We start from the raw sequence: 21,857 nt of genomic DNA, 5'->3' as shown, positions 1-21,857 counted from the left end.
GAACGAACAATTAAAAACTTATCTGGAATGAAATAAAATTCACTCTCCCTTTCAGTCCGGTTTTAGAAAACAACATGGTACCATTACAGCCACAATGAAAGTGCCTAGCAATATAAACTGCTTAGATGGTAAACAAATTTGTTCAGCTCTTTTCCTCGATTTATCAAAGGCTTTTAACACAGTTGATTATGGCATCAAATTAAAATGACTTGCCACTGTTGGTCTTTCTGATTCTGATTGGCTTGCTGACTATCTATCAGGTAGAACACAGTCTGTGGTCTTGAAAGACTGTATGTCAACTGTCCTGTCAGTTTCAAAGGGTGTCCCTCAGGGATCAGTTTTGGGACCCATTTTATTTTCGTTATATATAATATTTGTAATAACATCCCAAACATTAAATATCATCTTTATGCAGATGATACTGTTATTTATTGCTTCGCGTCATCAGCTACGCAAGCACTTCAATGTTTACAGTCAGCCTTTAATACTGTTCAGTCTCGCCTGATATGTTCCTGATATTTTATCACAGCAAGTAGGGATGGGCGTTTTCCGCAAATATCACATTCGAATATTTGAGCTCACAAAAAACGATTATTCGAATATTCGTTTATTTAAATTAAGTTTAATGACACAGACGTTATTTTTCAGCAACATTTATTGTTTCCGTCATTTTGAACAAGCTTACACACAATAAGCTTGAACATTACACATCGTGTTTTGTAGCTGAAAACCTTTAACAATGCGTGCAAACAAACAAAAGTACAGATTAAAAGCAAAAAAAAAAAAAAAAAAAAAAAAGTGAACAACGAAAAAACGTAAAGCAGCCTGCAGCAATTAGGCTATTGTAGAACGCAGCCTACACTTAACTTTGAAACTTTTAAACTGTCAACAAATCTTTTTTGCTTTTTTTTCTATTGTTTTACATGTTCTTGTTAAGAAATACGGGCATGTAAACATGATCGGGGGAAAGTCGCCTCCTGTTAACAATAAGGCCAGAGAAGGCCGCGGAGAAAACTCGCTCTGACGGCACAGACGTTGCCGGGACACACAAATAACGGTGTGCTAAGCGAATAAGTTTTGTGAAGCGCTTCGTGTTTTTGTTTCACCACTGAATGGGATCCTCATCTGGTGGAATACATGGCTCCAGCAAGAACTGTTCCCACTCGTCTCGGCTGGACTCTCTGTAATCATCGCTGAAGAACCGGCTCAGCCTTTTCAGACGAGTGGGCATTGCATCCTTTTCATCGTTGGTGACGGCGGCTGCATCCGCACAACTCGCATCAAGGAAAATGTTCTGATAATGTTCAAAAAAGGTTTTTTTTCTTACTTCTCTCATGTTTTCATCGAGAAACCTGAGATGTTTGTGCCGAGGGTCTAGGGCAGATGCGAGAAGAGGAGTTTTCACTGCATTCTCCAAGTTAGCGGTGTTTATTCGTTGATCAGTGTTCTTGAATTCGGTCACTTTCTGTGATCCTCCATGGCATATTTGAAGTACTGTAGCAAACCGCAGTTCTTAGGGGCCGTTCACATATCGCGTCTTTTGCGCACTCAAGTTCGTTATTTTCAATGTAGGCGCGCGGTATGCGCGCTCATAATGGAAGCGGCACGATCGCGATGCGCACGCGGTGCGACGCGCCCGTTTTTTCCAGGCGCGTCCGCACCCCATCGAGTTAAAAACATCTCAACTTTTCAGAATGCCGCAAGCGCACAGCAGGTCATGTGACAAGAACTAAACATTCAGCTTCATCCTTTCCCGTAACAACGTTGCAAGCTCAGCCAAGATGAAGGAACAGCTGATCATAGCTGTATATGGATTGCCATTTTTAAATAAATTTAGTAGCAGAGCTACTGAAAGCGATTTTTTTTGTTCTGCAAATCCATTTATCCTTTGCTGAAATTTCCGCGTCTTGAGAGACCGCGTCATTGTTGCTTAGCAATGGCAGATGCCTTAGGAGCGCTTCTGCCTGAGCGCTTTGGAAAGAAGGAGAGAGCGGCGTGCTTAGTGTTTTCCACGCGTTTTAGGTGCGATATTTGAACGGCCCCTAATTCATTCATTAATTATTTTTTTGCTTACATACATCTTCAAATATGCCGTGGAGAATCACAGAAAGTGACCAAATTAGGTTTTATTGTGAACCTTTTTTTTTTTTTTTTTTTTTGCGAAATTCGAATATCATTTTTATTTATTCGAATAATTAGAGCAGAACGAATATTCAAATGTTCGACTATCCGTGCACACCCCTAATAGCAAGGCACTAAAATTTAATGTGCTGTGTGTTATAAATATCTGGGCATTGTATTGGATAGTCAGTTAAGTTTTAAAGTGCATATCGACAAATTAATTTCCAAACCTAAGCTAAAACTTGGTTTTTATTACAGAAACAGAACCTTATTTTTATTTAAAGCTAGAAAATATGTGGTATCTGCAACATTTCTACCTTTGTTGGATTATGAAGATATATTATATATGAATGCCCCAACACATTACTTAAAAAAACTTGATATAGTGTTCCATAATGCCTTAAGTTTTATTACTGGGTGTAGCTATCAAACGCATCACTGCATTTTATATGAGAAGGCAGAGTTACCATTCTTGCATACCCGAATAAGTTTTAATTGGTAGTATTGTTTTATTTATAAGTCGATTTGCAGTCTTAATCCACATTATTTGTCTCTCAACTTCTCAAATTACACAGACGCTACAAACTCCGCTCAAATAATTTATTGCACCTCAAAATTCATAGGGTTCGAACAGAGATAGGGGAAAAAAGGTTTTACATATAATGCCGCCTCCTCTTGGAATTACCTACAGGATACCCTAAAGCTTACCACGTTACCGTCACTAATCGAGTTTAAGCTTCTTTTAACAAATTACATGTTTTATCCTTTGGTAAATTGTTAGTGTAGTGGTGGATGGAGTTAGTGTTAATAGCTTCAGCCAAAAACACTTAAAAAAAATGTTTATAACCTATGTATAAATCATACCTTTTTTATTATACAATGTTAAACTTACACTGTGCCTTTGTTATAACAAACCTAACAAGTAGCTTTTTATTGAAAAAATTATAAACTCAACTTATGCCGGTTAACCTTTTCAGTTTTACAGTACAATGATAAATGTGCCTCATACTTTTTCAAAATTTCCAACTTAAAGGGTTAGTTCACCCAAAATGAAAATTAGCCCATAAATTACTCCCCCTCAAGTCATCCTAGGTGTATATGACTTTATTCTTTCAGATGACTCCAGTCGGAGTTATATAAAAAATTGTCTTTGAACGTTCAAGCTGTTTAATGGCACTCAGTGGTTGTTGCAAAGGCCAAACACATCAATACGTTTTTGTAAGGAAAATATCCATATTCATAATGTAATAATTACTTTAATGTAGCTTGCGCCTACAGTTGTACATGGAAGCAGCTCCGGGAGGATGACGTATGAGGTCGGTGTAGCGCATGCGCCAGTGAGTCTCATGAAACCAATGTTCGTTAACAGGAGCAAAACAAGCAAAGTTTGCTCCTCTTGGCTTCTATCGAAATCCTCAGAAATTATATTTTACAAATCCTCATTTACACTTCTAATTAGTGACCGTTGTTTCGTTTTGATCTCTCCCCTGCACTTCACCGTTCGTCACTCCTGAGCAGTGCATGCACAACGCCGACCTCATATGTCATCCGCCTGGAGCTGCTTCCTTGCACTACAGTGAGCACAAGCTAGAGTACATTTATTATTGCATTTTAAATTTAGATATTTTTCTTACAAAAACGCATCAATTAGCTACAGGAGAACTTTGTTCACCCCCCGAGCCTTGTGAGAAACAGCTTTTTATTAAGGATGGGCGCTTTTTATTTCACTTCTTTTGGACTGATGTACTGCAACACCTATGAAGTGCCATTAAACAGCTTGAAATATCAAAGACAATTTTTAATATAACTCTGACTGCATTCGTCTGAAAGAAGAAAGTCATATACACCTAGGATGACTTGAGGGCGAGTAATTTATGGGCTAATTTAATTTTTGGGTGAACTAACCCTTTAATTTGTTCCTTATCTGTTCTATAGTACAATGATAAACTTACGCCGTACCTTTTCTACAAGACAAACTTACCTTGTACCTTTGCTATTCTACCGTTTGATGATAAACTTACCTTGTACCTCTTCTAAAAGACAAACTTACCCTGTATCTTTTCTGTTTAACAGTACAATGATAACATAGTAACTTTTCTAAATGACAAATTTCTCATACCTTTTCTATTCTACAGTTATAAACTTGATTCTCTCATTGCTTGTGAAATTAATATTTCAAAACATGTTAGAAGGCATGCAACGTGAATAACTAATAGACATGCCAGTTTTCTTCTTTCATTACTTTGGCTTACAGTACTCTGAGCTGTAAAACATTACAGCAACATTGTAGGGCCCTACATTCATTCAATACCACTGAAGCCAAATGTTGCCATCTAGTGTTGATAAGATCGCAATGTGAACTTTCACGAGCCATCAACTTAAAACAACAAAAATTGCAAGGGTGTTAATTTGTGCAGGGCACTCAGTAGGGGAGATGTGTGTAACAGGAAGGAACCCATTTGAAAAGAAAAATAATAGTATTACTTAGCAAGGTTGAGTTTCACTCGGTTTTTGTTCAGTGGTAATAGAGCAGACTGTGCTCACAAGTTCAGGTGGAACATTGTGATCCGATCTGAAAGGTAGCCTGGCTACCAGCTGATCCAGACCGAAACACGGCCCCAAAAAACAACGACTCAACAACAAGCTCACAAAAAACAACAAACATCCATTAGTACCAACAACAGTTGCCTTGTCTTTCCAAATACTGATGCTTGCCACAAGACCCTTGTGGAAAAAGCTGGTGGGACAAAAATAAACAGTTGTTGTCGACAAGCGGGCAAACTTGAGTGTTCCCGCAAAATCTTGGTTTTGTGGGGCAGTTTATAGTTAAGCAAAACGCCGGCAAATTATACAACAGTACTACAACAGTACAGATTAGTGAAATTCAGTGTAGGGGTAAGTGGTTCTGATACAGAGTGTCTATACAATAAAATGTCATATGTGCCAACCAGCCCAGAAAACTACGGACGCGACATCATCAAACAGAACCTTTAGACCAGGACCAAAAAGGTCATGGCCTTGCAAAGGGAAGCATAGGATAACATTGCATTTAACTAGAGCACTACATACAAAGCGGTCATACGTAAAGCCTTGATATTGTCTTAAGATTTTATGTTGCTTAAGATTTCCCTGACCCCTGTCTGGACCTCCCTGTTCTGGCACGGCTCCATGGTGCCCTCGCTCACCTCGCTTCATGTGTCGACTCCATCCGCAACCCCCTCCCTCCTCTTTGATGAACTCTCTCTCCTCCCAGACTCCTCCCCACAATGGGGAGGTCTGATGAGATAGTGGCCGTCAAGGAACCGTACTAACACATGGCTTTTTCAACTAACCTGGAGTTTGTAAAACTGGGGGGTTTGGGGGGGGGGGGGGGGGGGGTTAGCGTTCCTCACCGTATTGCCTCTGGAATATTAGCTGATGTAGTGCATTGGGGGGAAGGGCCGGTGGGGGGAACCGTTGAGGGTATCCAACCACAGAACACTCCCCCACATGTGGTGTCAATTAGGAACAATCTTGTTTTTACCCACCACTGAAAAGAAAGGAGGGCTTTTCTTGGGCAGTGTTTTTTCTCTTTGCAGACCTGCTGGAGGAGAAGAAAGTGGCTGGAAATTTGGTTTCATATCAGTGTTTTTCGCCACAGTCTGAGATTCTTTAGCTTGCATGTTATTCAAATAAATAGGCAGGACTTTTTGAAAGATTGAACAACAAGAAAATAGTTCTCTCCTGAAATGTTCAAGCAAATATGGCACTGCATCTGAAAAAAGACAAATGTTAGGAACAGGATGCAGATATGCTCTAGATACAAGTCCCTAACTGGGTTTATGGGAAGGTTCAATTGATGGGGCAAAGCCACACAGGAAGTCATTCAACTCTCGTCAAGAGGAAGTTCACCTTTAAATATTCATTTTTTTTTTTTTTTTGTATGTATCCCATTACAAGCTTCTCTGTTTTGACAACTTTAATTATTTATCCCTGCCTTGATTGATGGATGAAAGAAAAAAAGAGAGCAAACAATCTAATGCTTCTCTTGAAAACTAAAAACCGTAAAGAAACAAAAGCAGCTTTCCCAAATGAATCAAAGATCAGATTAAGGTATTTTCACCCCGGCATACTTCAAACATGTTCTGTATCAACAGCCCAGGGCTCAGCCCAAAAGCAGGTGTGAACCCAGCAGTGCGGTTCGCCACTGGATCACGACCAACGCTAACGTTCTGATGCCCCAAGAAACAACTCTCGCATCCACCCATGATAATAACCATAGCTCTCTGAGAACTTTGTACTATAATTCCTGCACAAAGTCTGGCATGTAACCAAAGACGACCTCTTGCCTTCTTGGCCAACGAGATAAACTTAACTGCTGCCTTTCTCAGGAGGGCAGGAGCGAATATGTGGGAGACAGAAACTAAACAAGCAGTGCATGGACTCAGGGAGTCGAACACAATAAGGTGAGGGTTTCGCATCAAAGAGTACCTGTGCCTTAAGGTTTTTCAAAGGAACATAGGTTGTGATGGGCTTTCAAAACAACGAATAAACAAAAATGAGGAGCACAAACATCCAAGCATCCGGTTTCTCAAGGGGGTCTTGTTTTGTTTAATAACTTCAACTAAAAAAATACATCTGACACAAGCACCCATAATAAAAGTATTGAAAGGTTATTTTACAGTTGATGCCCTCCACTTTGAATTGTCCTGTATTAATGATGGGGGCACTTTCTGAAATTCAAGATGGCCAGAAGAGACCACAAGTACAGATGGGGACTTTAACAATACATGTCACAACAGGATAACACTCACCAGTTGAACGTATGCCACTTTGTAATCTGGCCTCTTCACTCGCTGGTTTAAGTGGTTTCGTTTCTTGTTTGTACCTTGGTAGAAGCAAAAAAAAAAGGTGGTTAAGAGTATTAAGTTAAAATTTTATTGCAAAAATGACTTGTTTTTATTTTGCCTAAAGAAATTGTAATAAAACATACTGCTACAAAGTAAATACTATTAATGTGTTTGTTCAACAACTAATATCTCAACCAGCAATACAGTGAGGAAAAAAAAAATTGATCCCTTGCTGATCTTACATGTTTGCCCACTTAAATGATCGGTCTATAATTTTAATGGTAGGTTACTTTTAACAGTGAGAGACAGAATAACAACAACAAAAATCCAGAAAAATGCATTAAAAAAAAGTTATAAATTGATTTGCATTTTAATGAGTGAAATGACTATTTGATCCCTTATTTGATCCCTTATCAATCAGTACGATTTCTGGCTCCCAGGTGTCTTTTATACAGGTAAAAAGATGAGATTAGGAACACTTTAATAAAGGGAGTGCTCCTAATCTATTTTTTTTTACCTGTATAAAAAACACCTGTCCACAGAAGCAATCAATCAATCAGATTCCAAACTCTCCACCATGGCCAAGACCAAAGAGCTGCCCAAGGATGTCAGGGACAAGTTTGTAGATCTATACAAGGCTGGAATGGGCTACAAGACTCTCCAAGCAGCTTGACAACAGGTGACAACAGTTGGTGTGATTATTCGCAAAAGGAAGAAACACAAAATAACTGTCATTCTCCCTCGGTCTGGGGCTCCATGCAAGATCTGACCTTGTGGAGTTTCAATGATCATGAGAACGGTGAGGAATCAGCCCAGAACTACAAGGGAGGATCTTGTCAATGATCTCAAGGCAGCTGGGACCATAGTCACCAAGAAAACAATTGGTAACACACTACGCCGTGAAGGACTGAAATCCTGCAGCGCCCGCAAGGTCCCCCTGCTCAAGAAAGCACATTTACAGGCCCGTCTGAAGTTTGCCAATGAACATCTGAATAATTCAGAGGAGAACTAGATGAAAGTGTTGTGGCCAGATGAGACCAAAATCGAACTCTTTGGCATCAAACTCAACTCGCCATGTTTGGAGGAGGAGGAGGAGTAATGCTGCCTATGACAGGAACACCATCCCTACAGTCAAAAATGGAGGTGAAAACATTATGCTTTCGGGGTGTTTTTCTGCTAAGGGGACAGGATGACTTCACCGCATTAAAGGGTCGATGGACGTGGCCATGTACCATCAAATCTTGGGTGAGAACCTCCTTCCCTCAGCCAGGGTATTGAAAATGGGTCATGGATGGGTATTCCAAGACGACAATGACCCAAAGCACACAGCCAAGGTAACAAAGGAGTGGCTCACGAAGAATCACATTAACGTCCTGGAGTGGCCTAGCCAGTCTCCAGACCTTAATCCCTTAGAAAATCTGTGGAGGGAGCTGAAAGTTTGAGTTGCCAAACATCAGCCTCGAAACCGTAATGACTTACATTTACATTACATTTATTCATTTAGCTGACGCTTTTATCCAAAGCGACTTACAATTGCTATATATGTCAGAGGTCACACGCCTCTGGATTAACTAGGGGTTAAGTGTCTTGCTCAGGGACAGATTGGTGTCTCACAGTGGATTCGAACCCGGGTCTCTCACACCAAAGGCATGCGTCTTATCCACTGCGCCAACACCACCCCTTGGAGACTTGGAGAGGATCTGCAAAGAGGAGTGGGACAAAATCCCTCCTGAGATGTGTGCAAACCTGGTGGCCAACTACAAGAAACAGCTGACCCCTGTGATTGCCAACAAGGGTTTTGTCACCAAGTACTATGTCATGTTTTGTGGAAGGAGTCAAATACTTATTTCCCTCATTAAAATGCAAATCAATTTTATATATATATATATATATATATATATATATATATATATATATATATATATATATTTATATATATATATATATATATATATATATATATATATATATATATATATATATATATATATATATATTAAATGCAGTTTTCGGGATTTTTGTTGTTATTCTGTCACTCACTGTTCAAATAAACCTATCAATAAAATTATAGACTGATGATTTCTTTGTCCGTGGGCAAACGTACAAAATCAGCAAGAGATCAAATAATGTCCCCCCTCACTGTATCTGATCAGTGCTGACTAGTAAGAGCTCAGGGGATATAAAAATAACCACTCTAACATCCTACTATATAACGAAGTTGCAGCTGGGTGTATTTGCATTGACAGAATTACACCTTCAAAGAATATTATGTTTTGCAGAACAGCTCAGATACCCAATATGTCTTTTGGGGTAAGACAGGGCTGGGTTTATCTGTTAAGAAGCCCATGTCTTTAGTCCTGTTAACTGTGATGTAACTGCACAAAGCCTGCTGGATAATATTCACAAGAACCCAGGGAAAGGAGTCAAGAACCAAATCACTTAATAAAAAAAAAAACAAATAAAAGACAGTAGGAGAAGTATATAAAAGATTAAATCATTAAAAACATATGACAGGACGCACTCTGTGAACAACAGTATACTGTTTTTCACATTAAAATTTCTTCACAGCATGACATTTGGTTAGTTAAGTCTGAAAGGTACTTTATAGTTCATCATGCAGCTCTTTTTCATTCAACAAGTTCATAGTGACCACGTCTACTAAGCTAAAAAAAAAAAAAAAAGACCAAAAAATTGCAATTTAACTGTGCTACATATAACGTGTGTGCTACAATTCAAGGGCCTTTTCTTTAGATTCCCCTTCCACAGAAGAATATTCTGCAATGATATAAGGTTTGAAATTATATGAGATTTATATAGTAAAGTCAAGAAGATTTGCGGAGAAATCTCTCCTTAAAACCTGCTGGAATATATATTTTTTTAAGGGGAGGGGGGCCCATTAGGACTGCCTATGCATAGGGCCCGGGATCTTGTGCAGCGCCCCTGTTGGCAGTCTTACTTTACTAGTACAAGGAAAACCTATAAACACAAACACTCCCTCCATTTAGGGTTAGCTGGATGGTCAACCCCAAAAACAGGTGAGAAGCGCTTTTGTTCATGTATGCGATCCCTGTTTCCATTCCCATACTCCCACCCAACATTATATAGTATAAATAAATATTCAATCAAGCTCTCTTTTGAGGTTGTGTGTTGGCTGGTTACTATTATATTACAAATCCCAGGCCTGAGGGGTAGTTATAGAAACCCTTTTCAAAATACTTGGTAGGAAAAAGAATAGACGCCTTGAGCCTGGGGGTTCCACCGGTGCCCCCCTTTTCTCCACATCCTTTAAACCATCAGCAGCGTAGAGCCCATGACGCAGAGTGAACACCTTCTCTGTCGTGGTCTATTTCACCTAATGGGTGTTCCACATTTTTTTCAGCTTTTATGTTGTGGCTATAAAAATGGCCACTTTGCTTATTGGCCCTCTCCAACGTTGGCATGGAAACAGCACGGAAAACAATCCCAGTGGCAAAAACCCAATTGGCAGCTCGTAAAAGTGGTTCCCTCTGCGTTAACCAGACGGTAAAGCCTGTAATAATCCTAACATTATTTACTTACCCTCAGGCATTATTGTTTATGATATATTAACATAACCTTTATGCTTTAAAGCAGTGGTTGCCAACCTGTCAATCGCGATCTTTATCACTGTTCCAGTAGAACCCAAAAATAACAGTGCAATAAATACAAAAATGCATTATTTTTCCATTCTTTGTACTGTATTTTCCTGTTATTTTCAGGATCTACTGGAGCAGTGATAAAGAAAAAGACCTCATGCCAGTGTCTGTCAAGAGGAATTAACAGATGGCAGAGACACTGAAGACGAGCGCAAAGAGGAGAAAATACTGTTAGCAGGCAGAGAACAATAGCCCACTGTGTTCCTGATGGTTGAAATATAGTAAGAAAATATAAAAATTGAATTGGGGGTGTGGGGTTATGTTAATGTTAATCACTGAAGAGGACTGTCTTGAGAAAGAATCTTTTTTTGAGAAAGAAAGGTTTTTATGGCAGTGGCATTTTCTTCGCCTCTTACCATATAAATCACAGCTCTGCTTTGTTTATAGTGGTAACCTAGGAACTGATATATTGTGGCTGGTTCGTAAGTGCCACCTGCTGTCAGAGAGTGAATTTGCACCTCATTCAGACCTACTATTTTTGTTTCATGCAGATGTGTTTTATTTTATACAGTCTATGGTTTTATGAAGCAAAAAAATATATATAATAAATAAAACCTTAAGTCAGACCATTCTGTTTTTGTTTTAAATCCTGAAATTATACAATGTAATTCAAATAAAAAACAATTGCTTGTGCAACGTGTGTAGCATCTTTGTTTGGATTGTGATTAAAATGCAGTGGTTGCCTCTAATTTCCAATGGTTACGGATATTTAATCGGTTATGATCTGTGAATTACTAATTAAAACAGTAAATAAAAAGGCCTCAAATTGGAAGTACTACCTGGGATGTCTTTTTCTATCAATTCTTCAATAGGTAGATCTTGTTGTTCATAAAAGCTGAGGTCAGGGAACTTGGGCTTAAAAAAGCTGGTCACCACTGCTTTAAAGGAACAGTTAAGATTTTTTTTAAATGACGTCATTTAGTCACCCTCATGTTGTTTCAATCCCTTACTTTCTTATGTGGAAAACTAGATATTTTGAAGAATTGCATGCAAATATTTTCCATACCATGACAGCTCAAAGTGACTACAGCTGTTAAGATCAAAAGAAAATAAATAAATCCTTAAAAGCTTCATTAAATGTGGTCGATACAACTTAAGCACTATATTCAATGTTTTCTGAAGTCACATGATATTTCAGACGAACCTAAACTCGATTCACTGAAATCTTCCCTAAAGTAAGCTGTTAACTTAAAGTCCACGTGAACTGGAAGTTTACGACCGATTTTACTTCTGTATTTTGATGTACTTGGAATATTGAATGAGGAAAGCAGAGCTGTGGTTTATTTGTTTTTCTACCGCGAACTGATTGGATGTAGTAAAGAAGGCATTTCATTCAGAACGCGCTGTCAACACTCACGGGGCACTGACCGTTGGAGGGGCGTGCTTAGGCTCATGCCTTAAGTCACACAGAAGGTCCGTCGATTTTAAAGGGGAGGAGCATTCTCAGATTTGTATTAAAGATTACGAAGGCAAACATTTTTTTTTTGTGGATTGACTTGCAAGGATGAATTGTTCACCACAAAAATAGCAATGTGCGCTAACAAGATAAACATAGTCAATTTTGATTTCATGTGTACTTTAAGAACTGCAAATCACTGATACACTGAGTTCAGAACTCAGATTTGTGAATTAACTGTTTGTTCGGTCTGCCAACCAAATTAATTCACTGAAAAGAAAAAGCTCAAAACATGTACGATTTTATACGGATTAGGCCTAATAAATTGTGTAATGTCAAGTAAAATGAAATCATGAAATGTTTTTTAACTATTTGAACAGATGATAGTGACTTAAAGTCCCATTGAAACTGAAATAGCGACAGATATTTTTTACTGTATTGTGATTCAAATTTTGAACTAAATGGATTATAAAAGAAGAAGGACGGGACAGGCCGGGTTTCTATCCATTGGTTGTTGACCGGATGCAGGCAGATCTGAATGAAAGCTTGCCACCTATAGAGTGCAACAGCCAGGTTCCTGAATCAAAATGGCATTAATTGTCTTCATAAGGAAATCGCTTTTAAACGATAACTTACAAACCTTTAAAAACATTCATACTGTGAGCTTAAAATATATTGTTTAAATCTACATACAATATATATCATTTGCAATGATTTATGGGATTGAGTTCACAGCGATTAAGTACACAGTCTTGTACCTTTTTGTCTTATTTTCATGAAGGTTTTTGCCGAAATACATATTTTGTACTATTGTGACTGACCTCGTAGGTGGTTGGCTTGATAAGTGTCTTACAGAGCTTTAACTTTAAAAAAAATGAATTATAAAAATATAGAAATACTTCCAGAATGATTGGAGATATCCGGCAAACACTTCCCGAAGTCTGACATTTCACAGGTAGAGGATTTTGACATTTTAATAATAATAAAAATTAAAAAAAAAACACAAAAATTTTTTACAGGATCCAAAATAACCAAATTAATAAATGAAACAAAACAAAACAAAAAGAAGGATGAATAGGGTGAATATAGGGTTTTTATTATAGGGTTAGGGTTAGGGTTAGGAATAAGTTTTTTTTTTCTGCATCTAACAAATACAATTCACTTATGAACTGTCATTGTATATAAAAAAACAGCTGCATGGGAATTAAAAAATCTCCTTTTGTGTTCCACAGAAAAACAACTGGTATGATGGTAAATAACTAAATGATAAAAGTTTCAAATTTGGGTAAACCACTCCTTTAACAATGACTGTAAAGAAAAAGAAACACGGTTGTGTAACACTATTGGCAAACTTGTGAAGAATAAACAGGGCAGGGCATCCTAGGACAACTGTCGATTGGAATGCTACGGCCATGGATGGAGAGATAAGCAGCTGTGAGCGGAATCACGCAAACCACTCCTTCTTTAAACTTCCCTCTCCTTCCCTCCCACAGTGTCTCCCACTTCATCCAAATTCTGAAAACACAGTTCCCTGAATTAGCCATATGTTTATACATCTAATTCAAACTTCCGCTGAACTGTCAAGTATCTCCATAACATCTTGTCAGTATTGATTATTCTCATTGACAAACACACTGTACATATTATCCATTTACTGTAGGTGAACGACCACCCCATGAGTGCAAAAACAAGTGATAAACACAGAACACTGATGAGATGTTGGGACCCATAACTTCTACTGTCAGCTGAGTTTGGCTTGCGTTGCTAGGAGAGTAGACCAAAAAAAAATATTTAAAAAAATTAGTAAGCAGAGGTGCAAAATAGTGAGGGGATGCTCACTGGACATGCTCTTGCATTCAAAAACAGCTGGCCGGAACGTACTGGAATAAACCGGAATGGAGAGGTCTTGACACTTTTTTTTTTAATCATCAAGCCATCTTTAAAATGCAACAGTTATAGCACAAGATGCTAAAGATACATGAGACTTGATGCAATTGAAAGTTTAACACTTAATGTGTCTTTTCAAAATAAAGCTGTGCAGTTTAAAATACTGGTAATACCAAACAGAAAAGCAAGTATAACTTCATAAAATATTGCAAAAAAAACTATCAGTTTATTAAACTTACACAAAATCATAATGATCACCCCAGAATCACCCCAAAATCATTGTTTTATGGTGGCACAGATACACCGTTTCATGCCGTTTTTCCACCAAAGCACCCCCCCCCCCCCAAGGCTAACATATTTTAATATTGTTTTCAATGGCAGTGCCGCATTTTTTAAAATGCTACGCATTTATTTTACGCTTGTGCCAAGAGCTGAAGAATGTTCAAATTTGGGTAAAACACAGCGATCATGACTACCACTTTTTATTCAGCTAATCAATCACAGTGGGACTAATACCACACTGAGCAACCGTTACATGGATATAAGTAAGATGGCTTACTTATAATTGTTTACATATGAATGGGATAAAATATATTTTTAATTTTTGTCTTGTAAAAAAAAAATGTTTAATAAAACCAGAATGAGTTTTAAATACTCTTCACTAACAAGATTAAATTATAATGACAGAAAGATTTACTCACAGTATTGGATCCTTGTGCGTACAGCTGCAACAGGAACGCTGTAGATCTTCTCTAGATAATTTCTGACATCAAACTTGGTCATTCTTGAAGAAATTGAAACAGATAGAGGTTCAGAGTTTCCATGGAGTAAGGGAACAAAATATGAGAATCTATGGTGTATTGAAGTAAGACCTTAAGATTCATGTCATATGGAAGCATTTAATACAGAGATTTCCAACATTTTTTGTTTTTTTAAGTGCCAAAATTATTGTGACCCCACAACCCCACCCCACCCCACCCCACCCACATAACAAAATTAAAGATGAAAGCTTCAGAATTTCACAGGTGGCAAAATATGTTCATCTGCATCTCTGGAGAACCCAATTCTGAGAAAACCCAAGTTATTTTGGAAACATTCTGTTTCTCGAGAACTGAAATTACATAAAATGCATTTTCTGACATGCTTTCTTGAACAAACAAATGAAAACTGTATCATTACATTAATGAGAACCATTCAGAAAATATGACACCGGAGCTAACGGGAACAACATAATGAACTGCTTTGAAAAACAAGGATGTTTATCACAAGTCTGTCCATGTAATTTTTTTACATTTTTTAAAGGTGAGGGTTTCCAAGAAACCCAACAAACAAATGCTCCTTCGGAAAGAATATTGTACGCACATCTTTCCGAGAGAGCACCAGTGTGTGATGCCCAGATTTCAATGAAGCTGAGTGGAGTTTTGGCCGTGTAATTTATGTGAGAGAGGAGATGTGTACAAGTGTGCGTTTGTCTGTGTGAAAGTGAGAGAGTGAGGCGATTTCCTAGAGAGCAGAGCACTCGAGCTACAGTGAGAGGAACAGTTAGCAGACCTAAGTGCTTTCTGAGATCTTGGAGTGGAGAAACTGAGATCTTTTTTAATTCCAGCCCCCTGGTGACCTCGACAGCTCTGCCAACAGGAAAAACCTTTGCTTCCCCATCGACGTCTAGCACTGTATAGGCCTGTATCGTCTGATGTTATTATATGAGTTAAAAGACAAGATTGAATTTTGTATCAATCTCCTTTTTAGGCTTTTTGAGGAGGACTGGGACCCAATGCACAGTGGTATCGACACCACATGAGAGACACAGCTCAGTGTGTCTGGAAAGTGCATTTAAACCACCCGGCCACATCTCTAAAACTTCATCTAGTAAGGTAGAAAAACCATCACATTGAACCTTGGTGCTCAGATGAGAAATGCAGGGTCGAATTTGCCTGCAACATATTCTAATCCCATTTTCCTTCTTTCTTTCTTTCTTTCTTTCTTTTCTATTTCATGACATTTTCCACTTCATCTATCAAAGACAAAATAGTGAAGAGTGACAAAATATTGCAAATATAAAAGAGTTTGTGAACCTTCTAGGGGTTTGTCAGTTGCACATAATTTATTAAACACGGTATAATTAAAATACATTTTTTACATGTATTTAAAATGTAAATACATTTAAAAACAATGAGAAAAAAACTGACTAAAAGATTTCATATTTTGTTAAATTGTGTAAAAAAGGTTGTTAAATTAATGAAATATTGAGCCATAATAGTAAATATTTTAGGTCAGAGGGGCAAACCAAACTAACTGGACTCGACCCCACATAAGCACATTTCTGACACTTTATCTTGGAAGGAAGAAAAGCAACATCATTAAAGTTTCAAGTTACTCTTTGATATGGGAAATTTAATACGGTTTTAGTTTATCCTACAACATATTCCTATAGTATTTTCTTTTTTTCCCCATGATAATGTTGTCATTCGCAAACCCCTGTGGGTTAATGAGGGAACTGCAGGGGTTTGGTAAGTTGATGAAAATGTAGTCATAATATAGTTTTTGTTTCAAAATTGTTTATTTACTTTCTATATCAAATAAACCACTTACTTAAAATCTAATATTAAATATATTTGTTTTTTAAATCATGTAAATAAATGAAATATCAAGTTACAATTGAAAATGTTTTAGGTTCGGCTGACCAAAAAAAAGTTTGGGAATCTCAGATATAAAGACAAACCAATACTGTAATTGTTTTTTAGTTTTTTCTGTTTGGACAACGTTTCTCAGTTCCACTCCATAGAATCTATTAAATGAAGCACTGGGCAACACAGTCATGACCTTCAGCAGATGTAAACAGTGCCTTACGCCTGTGTGGCTTATCTTTTGTAAGCGCTGACGTCTCATAAAGATAGAGACCTCCTTGTTGTTCAATCCCCTCTTCTGCGAGTTTGAGCTGCGCCCCACCCTTCACACATAAACAGTCCACACTCATCTCTAAACATGTGCACTCACACCGCCCATTTCAAAGGCTTTCCAAGTAGGTGACTCAGAGGTAGAGGGACAAAACACTAAAAATTTTGAGGAAATCCAAAAAAAGAGGGATCTTTTGTTAGCCGGTGACCTCTAGGTTACATTCACACCACTGGGACTAATAAAGGCGGCAAGAGAGTGGACAAATAGCTTTAATGAACTAAGAAAAGATCATTAAAATGAAATCATAAAAAAAAAAAAGTAAATAAAAAGATGAAAGATCAAATGTTGATGCTAAATCAAATACTTAAAAGGCACATAGGATCATAAATAAACGAGGTTAAACAAATCCTGCAAGTAAAAACACTTTGAAAAGAGGCCCTCTTTCACAAAAACAAGTGCTTTGAAATTATTTGGCTCTGATAATCACTATGCAAACCAGGTTGGTTTCAAGCAAAACAACGTCTTGCCAAAGTGGAGGGTATCTTTGAAAAGTAGAAAGTGAAGAGGGGGATGTCTTTAATGTTTTAATGATACCTCTGTTGCCTTGTCTACTTTCATACTGTTTGCGATGGGACCGTGTCAAACGAAGCTCTGGAGGAGACAAAACAGATCTTGATGTCCAATGAGGAGGCAGTGGTTCCAAAACAAGAAGAAGAAAAAATACATTTCCTTTGATTGCACAGGCAGGAAATGTTTAGAATCAGGTGACAAGGATGCCTGGTGCGGATTAAGACACTTAAGATCACAAAACAGTCTGTAAAAACAAAGAAGTAAAAGCAGGTAAAAAAAGAAGAAGCTTCCTCTAAGCATTTGCGCAAGTGATAGCATATAGCCCAATTACAAACGTGTGCGGTTTGGAACACATACTGGCGGAATAATAACTGAGGAACAAGGCTGCACCATCACTGTTTTAGATGTACGCCCTGAGGTTCTCCAGAAAACAAAGCAGACTTTGTCCTCTTTTCTTGTGTGGACTCTGATTAGACCCGTTATTAACAGTCTGACTGCCTGTTTCATGTTACAACACCGCAATGCAATAATTATGGCTGTATTTTTAGTGACGTTTAACAAACGTCACCAATAAAGGAACGAGAAGGTGGATTTTAAGTAGGTGAATGAGCTGTAAACAAATCTTGAGACAGGCAAGGGAGCTCCGAGGCATCACTGACCATGCAACCGCCGCACGGAAACGTCATCCCGGGTTTTGTTACAGAATGCTGTGTTGCATCTAACCGGTCTGCAATTATAGTTAAGCGTCACTTAAGATGGTTTAATTATTTCTGATAATCATGTGCAAGATTCCCACACTGCCATTTACAGTGCAAAGGTGAAATGGATTTGTGGGATTTGTCTGCCACCTACTGGAAAATAATGTAAATACATCATTGCAAAAAGGGCATTTTAAAGGGGTCATATGACGTTTATAAAAAGAACATTATTTTGTGTATTTGGTGTAATGCAATGTTTGTGCTGTTAAAAGTTCAAAAAATACATTTTCCTCATACTGTACATTATTGTTGCTCCTCTATGCCCCGCCTTTCTGAAATGCATCGATTTTTACAAAGCTCATCGTTTTGAAAAGCGCAGTGTGCTTTGATTGGCCTGCTATCCAGTGCATTGTGATTGGCCAAATACCTCAAGCTTGTGCTGAAAATGTTACACCCCTTAACAGGTTCAAGAATCTTTCCTCTGTAAAATGCGCTGCACACACTCGAATATTTGGGTTGTACTGTTTTGCAACAGTGTTGTAAATAAAACTTAAATGGATAGTTCACCCAAAAATTTCAATTTGAAGTTTATCTGCCTACCCCCAGGGCATCAAAGATACAGGTGACTCGGTTTCTTCAGTAAAACACAAACAAAGATTTTTAACTCAAACCGTTGCAGTCTGTCAGTCTTATGAAGTGGAAGTCAATGGGAAATTGGGAATCATGGTTTGGGAGTCAAAAAAAAACATGCACAAACAAAACCAAATTAAACTCTGCGGGTCGGCTGTAAAGACATGAAATGATCGGTCTGTGCAAGAAACTGAACAGTATATATATATTTTATCTCTGATTCACCGCAATGACGTCCTGAGCATGTTTGCATCTACTTCTTCAGATTGCTCATTTGGCATCTTCTTTTTGCTTTACAGCAGATCGCAGATTTATAAGTGCATTACTGCCACCTATCTCTCAAATGGACCATTGACACTCCTGATTGAGATTGTAGATAGAGTGTCAATGTGAATGAGATGTAAAAAATTATATAAATATTGTTCAGTTTCTTGCACAGAACGATCATTTCATGTCTTTACACATCAGTGTATCGTCACGAACCACAGGGTTTAATTTAGTTTTGTACGTTTTTTGACTCTCAAAGCCATGATTCCCATTCACATAAATTATAAGACTGACTGACTGCAACGGTGTGAGTTAAAAATCTTTGTTTGTGTTCTACTGAAGAAACAGTCACCTACATCTTTGATGCCCTGGGGGTAGGCAGATAAACAAAAAAAATTCCTTTTTGGGTGAACTATCCCTTTAACCACTGATTTCTAGTTGTGTTTTGGAATTTCAAACAAAGTAGTTTGGCTTTCGCAACGAAACACACAGCATCTCCACGACATGGTGGCAGCAACAATACTATAGCGAGAATAAAAGTTACGCCTTCTTTCTTTGCGTTTACATTTGGGCAGTGTTATGCAAATATTTCCACACAGTGACGTAAACATGTGGGGACGTGTTTGAACGAGGCATTTTAGGAGGGCATGGACCGATAACTTTTAAATAGAATATCTCTTTTGGTTTGAGACTTTAATCTTTGCAACTTTACAAATCTTCTGCATGCACCGACAGTTTTTAACACACCAAAGAAAAGGAAGACATGAAATCGCATCATATGACCCCTTTAATGTTTGACACAATTGGTATCATTGATGAAAATGACATGAAACACGTACTCCATAGGAATGCGAAACTGCACTGTATCAGGTGGCTGTTCTTTGCCGGGTCTGACCAGGGTCAGGTTGAAGGTGGGCCGGAATATTCTCAGCTGTGGGTTACCGAGCTGGTATAAAGGATATCTGAACAAATAAAAGAGAAATGACATAAAACTACATTAAATACATTTTTAGAGGATTAATTGCATTTCATGACTTGAGGAGCCCTGCATTTCACACACAAAAACATATATACATATAATTTCCAGTTGTCTCTAATGAAATGCTCCAATTTCTTACTAATATGTGGAAAAACTATGCTACAGTTTTGTTCATACCATATGCATTTACCAAGATCTTTACGTCATACTCAAATACTTCAAAGAGCATCATTTTACTATCATTTGTAAAAACAACATGTCTTTACTATAGTATTACCCAGTTTCTCCCCTGGTTTCATAGACAAGGCTTAAACCTAGTCTAAAGTGTAAGTCTGAGCTGTTTCAACTGAAAGAAACTTGCACCGACTGATCTTGTAATATATCAGTGCCTTTGTTTTGTCTCAAGATGCACACCAGTAATGTTTCTTTTTTCTTTCTTTTTTAGCTGGTCTTCCATCCTGGTCATAACTGGTTAAAACAGGCTACTTTATGAAGGGATTTGATTTGACCACTTCTAGTCAGGATGACCAACCAGCTCGACCTTCTTAAACCAGCTAAGGCTTGTTTTAAGGGCGTTTTGTTTGTTTTTTTCAGCAGGGGCATTGGTACCGGTAAACAAGAACGATGGTATTATTTTCCAACGATTGGTATTTTTATTTTCCTACTATCATGTCAAAAATATCATGGTAATACCCTGGTATCATGCCTAAAAAAACATGGTATTGGAAACCATAACATTATCATGGTAAGTTACAAAATGATGTTAAGATGGTACATGCCTCAAAACATGGTAACACCGTGGCACTTTTTGAAGTAGTACTTACTTTACAAGTATAATAATACACACAGTAACGTACACAGGTACATTTTCGGAAGGACAAACTATCAATAATGTAATATTTACATTTTTATATATATGCATGAACAACACATCGGTTCATATTTAGATATAACACGAAACCACTCACATTATCCGTTTCGCCATGTCCTGTTCAGTTACGGACAATCACATGTGCTGTTTTGATTGTATTTTCATGTGCTCCAGCCTCAAGGTCCTCGAGCACTGACTGCTGTGAAAACTGCGCAATTGTTTTTTTTTTTTTTTTTCAAAATAAAAGTCTCGATTTCCACACTGTTGTCGTTTATAGATTGGACAGTGCAGTTGAATAAACACCTATGGAGATTTGTAATAAATAGAAGAATCGATGCATGCATAAATGCATGTTTAATATGTACTTCAAACTGTGGGTTTTGTTAATCAAAATTGGGATATTTAGATAAATATATACATTTCAAATGTAATAATAACTTTTATTTTGATGTAAATGTCATAATCTCTTGAAGTCGTTTCCTAATGTCACTTTTTTGTTTAACTTACACGTGAGAGATGTATACAATTTTGCATAGGCCTACGTGGTTTGATAAAAAGTTGTTGGAATGAAAATAATCTAATAACTTTCCAGAATCATTTCATATTTTTCTACAGATCTATTTCACCAGTATTTGACACCGGTATCTGTTTTAAGGCAGAAACACTAACTAATCATGCTTAACCAAAGTAATACTGTTTGTAGGTCTATGTCTTATATAACAGGGTCTCGACAGGATTGTTTTTGCACAAAATGTGAAACGTTCCCCTCATAGCACACGTACATCACGGAGATGTCTGTCTGACGCATGCATCTGTGACGTCGTTAAGATACATTCTAAATCATAAACATCTCGAATAAACGTCTATTTGACGTCTGATAGGAAACCTCCTATAAATGTATTGCAGGTGGGCAAGCACAATAGCCTATGTTTTGCAGATGTAAACGTCAAATGTACGTCTTCGTGATGTACGTGTTTTGCAGGGACCCTACAGTAGGCTACACGTACATCACGGAGAAGACTAACTGTCTGCATTTA

The 21,857-nt window shown here is 37.7% G+C and overlaps 1 protein-coding gene across 1 annotated transcript in view; it reads right to left on the bottom strand.

The window, feature by feature from the left end:
- Positions 1 to 21,034, bottom strand: part of mrpl23 (mitochondrial ribosomal protein L23) — a 29,527-nt gene extending 8,493 nt beyond the window's left edge. Inside the window, exons 1-4 of the mRNA XM_059546703.1 lie at positions 20,918 to 21,034; positions 19,810 to 19,932; positions 14,609 to 14,691; positions 6,915 to 6,988 (exon numbers count right to left, since the gene is read on the bottom strand). Of these exons, the coding sequence (XP_059402686.1) occupies positions 6,915 to 6,988; positions 14,609 to 14,691; positions 19,810 to 19,932; positions 20,918 to 20,934 (297 nt within the window). The 5' untranslated portion in view covers positions 20,935 to 21,034. The remainder of the gene's footprint in view (positions 1 to 6,914; positions 6,989 to 14,608; positions 14,692 to 19,809; positions 19,933 to 20,917) is intronic.
- Between the last annotated feature and the right edge of the window lie 823 nt (positions 21,035 to 21,857).

The sequence above is a fragment of the Carassius carassius genome, chromosome 50 (assembly GCF_963082965.1).
Source record: "Carassius carassius chromosome 50, fCarCar2.1, whole genome shotgun sequence".
NCBI lineage: Eukaryota > Metazoa > Chordata > Actinopteri > Cypriniformes > Cyprinidae > Carassius > Carassius carassius.
The sequence above is the reverse complement of the archived record's forward strand: the minus strand, read 5'-3'. Positions and strand labels throughout refer to the sequence as shown.